Here is a 6,031-nt window from a genome sequence, read left to right as displayed (position 1 = left end):
TATGAAATACATACTTCAGGTCCCTAACGTGTTTGCATACAGTGCCACCTGTCTGCCAAATTAAATAATGTGTGCTTTCAAGCAGATGCCAAAAAGCTATAAATCGTTTAAAAGCTTATGTAAATTATAGACAAATAACAGTTTGTCAATCATTGTCTCAGTTTTTCTAAGATATTTAAAAAAAAAAAATAATATATTTATATATCTTTTTTTTTTCACCAAAAAGGATATTGACTTTTAGCCATTACCCTGCCTGCATTTTCTAATCCATCATGCCACAATCAAGTTACCTTATGGGAAAAAAATCAAGTTACAAAAGAGCTCGTCTTACATTTCTGATCCTTTCAGACATGCAGCATTAGTGGAAAGTGGTTGAGGGATTCATTGTGCACAGTCGTTTTTTTTTAAGTAAGCCCCAAAGCACAAATTACAGATCAATACACCCCAGTCTGCACTAATGCACGATGATCCGCTTTGGCCCTGAAACTGTAAACCTTGGATCGTTTGATTTAGTGTTGGCTGTGGTGTTTTGCAGCTGCCATCCTAAACTGTTAGTTGCTTTAAAAAAAGAATTATAAAAGATACTTGCTTTTAGTTTGAGATTCAACAACCCTTTCACCAGGTTTTGGGTTAAACTTTTATTTTGTTAAACTATTTGTAAAAACTGTTTGAGGTCATAAAAACAGAAGATTATTTAAATCCATTATACCAGACTTACTTAAGGAAGTTCATGAAATACGTCAAAGTTTTATTTCATTTTTTCCCAAAGCACTTTAGGTAAGAAAAACAATGTAGACCTACTTGCTGTCTAAGTTACATCATTCTAAACTAAATGAAAATAGATATACCTGCAAAAATGTATTATTTCCCTTATCAGCACCATACCCATTACTCCCTTGCAAATGTCTCTGTGGCTTTACTTTAAGAAAATAATTCAGAGTTGAATACTTAACCACTAGCCGTCCCATTATTGTTTGCAAATTGATGTTTGCACATCAGATCCATTAGATCATAATTTTCTAAATGCTATAACCATCTGCAATGCTCTTTTCTATAAATTGTTCAAGTATGATACATTGAAGTTTACACAGAAAATCAGAGAGGTATTCCTAAATTGTTTGTCCGTAGCTTCATAGAACAGCTAACCACCTAATGTAATCCTAATTTATGCTTCAATTTCCGAACCTTTTATGTATCACTGAGCTGTTTGGTAAATATATAAAATAAAACAAGGAGGCTGCATATCCTGTGTGGATTCTGACAAAATGATCTTGAATGCACCTCGAGGGACTTCATTGCCCATAATGCACCAGTGAAGGGCGATCAGGAAAAAGTGGACGTCCAAAGTTCAAGCAGCTGAAAGGAAAGAACTTCGAGCAGAAAAAAGAGTGGTAAATGCAAAGGAGCCTGCATAAACCGACAGAAATAACTGGCGCACACGTCGCGTTTTACCACAGAAGAGATTTGAGGTTCTTCCAGCGAAACTTGCATTGCTTTGGTTTAACGGGTAACGCCACAGCAAACACCACGCGACTCAACAAATGTTGAGAATTCACAGCATTTTTTAATACGTGCATGCTCTAATCAAATATATTTATGCATTCGGTTTGAACCATTGACTGTATATAAACTTATATAAACACAGGACACTATAGAGGTGTTGAATGACGGACGCCCACGAGGGTCCAACTTTGTAGCCTTAACTGTTTAGTCAGATTAGGCTGATTCTAAAACGACTTTGACCTATTTGAATGTGAATAAAGCAGTGTTAAAGTTTCACACGCTGCAGACATTTGCATGAAAATATGTTTTCTGAATTGCGACACATTTAACCCGTGTGTTTATTTAACAGACTTACCAGCATGGCAGAATCCAAAGCTAAAGAAGCAGAGTTTCTTCCTGAAGATGTTGGAACTGATGACTGCTTGACTTCATACACTTACATCTACAGTCCAGATTTACTAAAGTACGCTTTTATTTTTTTACACTGTTTTCTTAGTGTCCTTTCTGAGGTATTTATTTATAATAAGGCTAATATTTGCTATTTATCTTAGAGATCAGGTTGCTTTTATCACAGGAGGGGGATCAGGAATTGGACTTCGTATTGCTGAGATCTTCATGAGGTAAGAAGGTTGTGTGTGTTTGTCTTGTTTTTCATGATACTGGTAAGTTTCAAATATATCTATTTGTGGCCAGATTTCAACCAATTTTTGTCAAAAATGCAGGTATCGAAATTAATTTGTAATGCACATGGCAAATTCTTAATTTTGACTCTCAATGTTTTCGTTGATTATTGATCAAACTTATTTAGCTGGTTTATTTTGAATATTTAAAAATTGTGCATACTTTTTTACATTTTTAATTTTTATTTTATTCTATCTTTAATAAAACCATTATTGACACTGCAGTTCCAATCTCTTCTTCTTTCTTAGTATCTTCAGCAATAAATTGATTACACTTCTATTGTCTTATTGACATAAATGTTATGATTTGTCCTTTTCTTCATTTTCTTTCCTCAGGCATGGTTGTGACACAATCATTTCCAGCAGAAACCTGGACAAGCTCAAGGAGGTTATTTCTTACTGTTTCCACACTTCTAACAAAAGCTCATTAAAATCAAAATATTTTGAAATAATCTGGTTTCTCATGATATGACTATTTTTTTTCAGGCGGCAAAAAAGCTGTCTGCTGTGTCAGGACGGCGCTGTCTTCCTTTGTGTGTCGATGTGAGGCAGCCTGACAGCATAGCTGCTGCTGTGGATGAGGCACTTGCACAGTTTGGCCGCATAGACATTCTTATCAACAGTATGTGATTTTTCATACTTGTACCAGATCTCTTACCCACCTAATGGAAACTGTCAAGTGCTATCTTTATTTTTTTTCCAGTTACGTGTCATAATAACTTGCTTCATATACAATCACCTATTTTAATTTTGCACAGATGCAGCTGGAAATTTCCTATGCCCTGCCTCTGCACTTTCTTTCAACGGCTTCAAGACCGTTCTTGAAATAGACACTCTGGGCACATTCAACACCAGCAAACTGCTTTATGAGAAGTGGTTTAAGGTATATTTTGGCCTACCTACTTTTTATTTTACACAAAAAAAGAAAACGCTAATATCTCAGCATTTACTTAAGAAAATCGCCCTGTGCTTGGTAAAGTCCATAAAAACACAGTTTTGACACAAACCATCACAGCAGAAATAATTGTGTTTTTTAAGTAACAAAGCAAAAAAAAAAACTGGGATAGAAAACTTGCAACTTTAAATATAAATATATGTATAGTTACATAAAAGATTAGATAGGAGTAAGATAAGTTTTTATTTATTCCACGATGGGGAAATTCTTTTGTCTGCAGCAATAAAGTGACATTTAACAGTGCAACAGTATAAAAGAACAGAAGAACATATTTAAATTAATGGCAGTTAAGTAAAAGTAAAATAAAAATACACACCAAACAACAATACCTGTTGTAAGAAAAAAACAACAGTAACAACAAGGGAAATACATAATGTAGGTACATAGTGTGTCACCTTAATACTGTGTTGTGTAGCCTGAAATATAGTATATATAGTCTATAGATTACACACACTTTATCAGCGGTTTAGTTCGGTTTCCGTTTCACTATCTGTATTTTACATTTGTGCATGTGCTCTTTTAGATTCTTTCAGTCATGTTCTTTGCTTTTGGTTCTAATTCTATCTTTTTTTTTTATTTTTTTTAAATTTTTCATGATTCAGAATGAGCTCCACCTGACTTATTGACATAAAAATATAAATTCTCTATCTTCTGATGCAGCATAGTGCAGGAAAGGCAACTTGATTTTAATAGGTCATATAAAACATCCTCCTCTCCTTTCGTTCTATTGCTGCAGTGTTTACTAAGCTGCTGCATTAAGTACAATTGTTGTTTTTTATTCTGCTTTTCTAGGATCATGGAGGCAACATAGTCAACATCTCTGCAACCCTTCAGTACAGAGGACAGGCCCTCCAGGTGCATGCAGGTTCTGCAAAGGCAGCAAATGGTAAAAATGTATATATATTTTAAAAGACATTTTCGGCCTGAAGTTTGATGAGGAAAAAAAATATGTTTACTGAATGTTTCCTCTCCGGTTGGCAGATGCCATGACCAAGCACTTGGCTGTAGAGTGGGGGCCCAATGGGGTCAGGGTCAATGCTGTGGCTCCAGGACCAATCTCTGGCACAGAAGGCTACCGGAAACTGGGTAAACTTTTAATATTCGTGCACCAATACAATTTAAGGTTCTTCCTGTCCCATTTTTATCAGATATTTATTGCATTGCATAGAGTTTGTAGGGTTTGACTATTAAGTCCTTTTTTACCTTTAACACCAGATATGTTGCTAGCGATTTCCAAGGGTGAATTTAGACTGGGAAAACCGTTTGTTCCGGACAGAGTCCGCTTAATTTGGTCCTGATCAAGCTCTAAACCTTGCGTTTGGTCTGCATTTAGACTGCCGTCAAGCAGCCTTTCCTGATTCAAACCAAAGCATACCGTAAATCTTTGACCATTCACGGGATCACTGTGAATCATGCTGCCTCAGCGGATTCTGGCGGCTTTTCATGCTTTTAGCAACAGGATTGACTCATTTACACGGATTATGTAAGCACTTTACCACTGTTAAGTGTTGCATATCAGCACGAGGGGGCTTTTGTCCGCTTCAGAATCCAGTGGAATTGCGTTAATTGCGTCAATGCCTGATGAAATACAGTAGTCAAAAGAATGTAAATGCTGGTGTTAAAGCCCTGGTATTAAAGAAAGATCTGAGCAACTAAAAGGATTTTTTTTTTTTAAAAAGAATGTACTTTCCTGTTAAACCTCACAGGTGGTCCTATAGGGGAGGCTGCAGGTGTGTTTCAGTCCATTCCTCTGCAACGAGCTGGCAACAAGACAGAGATGGCCCACTGTGTTCTCTTCCTGGCCAGCCGTGCGTCTTCTTACACGACTGGAGCCATCCTGGTTGCTGATGGTGGAGCGTGGCTGACTTCAGCCAATGACGTTTCCACAATGTTGGGTATAGTCTCCTCTAAGTCTGCTAAACTCTAAACAAGGACTCTGCTGTCCTCTTCTTTACCCAGGTGTGTAGGTGGAGGTACAGCTTAAGATCTGTATGAAAAGGGGGCTGAGAGTCTGTCTGAGCCGTTTCTTGTAGAGCATGCCTTCTAAAGATTGTATGACAGCTGAACAGTATAAGCCCTTTTAATTAAATCGTCTCTTATTTCTTTCAGGTTATTGGTCATCTGAAAAGAAAAGGGACAAGTGATCAAGAGAAATTTAGCAACTTTCTAGTATTTCTTACCCTTAAACAGTATTTGTTTTTAGTAAATACTTAAGAAAAAACACTAATATTACTGTACTCACTACCTAATGTTCAATTATGGGTCAGTTATGCAAAGAATTTTTAAAATGTCACCTATGAAACAGTAGTATCAATGCTCTTTGTGTTGTAATGTTTTTTGTATTAATTTGTCCTATTTTTAATAATAAAATAAATGTTTAATTATGGTAATTAAAAAGAAGCATGTCTACATTCATTACCAAGTTATCAGGCCCAGATTTAGCCAGCACAACTATGGGGTGCAGCATGTCAGTCTATTTGTCCATTCCATTCATTCTTATGTGTTTGTCTTTTATTGTAATTTATGTCTGTATTTTTTTTTGCTCATTTGTTTTCGATTTGGGTTTTCTTTTGTTGTCATTTTTATTTATATAGTTAATTTTAAATTTTTGCTGGCCATCATGTGTGTGGGAGAATCCCCACCCCATAAGCTTATATCTGGCCTTGCAAGTTATCTACAACTTTGTTTTTTTTTAAGGGAAGATAAATGGCCAAAACATGAAAAAGTTTGACAAACTTTAATTTTACACTACATTATTCTGTTACTAAATATACACCTGGAAATGTTTTAAAGTTTTTGAAAACTGAGTTGAAAATTTTGCAAAATTTTACTCTGCATATTTTTTAATACTGAAGCTTCTGACTTATAGTATAAAATGATAACCTTAAAAAAT

At 35.6% G+C, this 6,031-nt stretch overlaps 1 protein-coding gene across 3 annotated transcripts; it reads left to right on the top strand.

Moving 5' to 3' along the window:
- The first annotated feature begins 1,284 nt into the window (after positions 1 to 1,284).
- decr2 (2,4-dienoyl-CoA reductase 2) lies at positions 1,285 to 5,427 on the top strand. Of its 3 annotated transcripts, none has more exons than XM_004080344.4 (10): positions 1,285 to 1,391; positions 1,853 to 1,966; positions 2,055 to 2,123; positions 2,520 to 2,571; positions 2,670 to 2,805; positions 2,942 to 3,066; positions 3,931 to 4,024; positions 4,120 to 4,224; positions 4,845 to 5,033; positions 5,248 to 5,427. In XM_004080344.4, exons 2-10 carry the CDS (start codon positions 1,863 to 1,865, stop codon positions 5,280 to 5,282), a joined length of 909 nt encoding a protein of 302 aa, XP_004080392.1. In that variant the 5' UTR covers positions 1,285 to 1,391; positions 1,853 to 1,862; the 3' UTR covers positions 5,283 to 5,427. The 3 variants fall into 3 exon arrangements, with proteins under 3 accessions (XP_004080392.1, XP_011486439.1, XP_023804920.1); XM_011488137.3 differs by having other exon boundaries at positions 1,313 to 1,507; XM_023949152.1 differs by having other exon boundaries at positions 1,313 to 1,507; positions 4,845 to 5,097.
- Positions 5,428 to 6,031: the final 604 nt, after the last annotated feature.

This window comes from Oryzias latipes, chromosome 19 (genome assembly GCF_002234675.1).
Source record: "Oryzias latipes chromosome 19, ASM223467v1".
NCBI classification, from domain to species: Eukaryota; Metazoa; Chordata; class Actinopteri; order Beloniformes; family Adrianichthyidae; genus Oryzias; species Oryzias latipes.
Note: the sequence above shows the minus strand (reverse complement) of the source record. Positions and strands in the feature narration are given on the sequence as shown.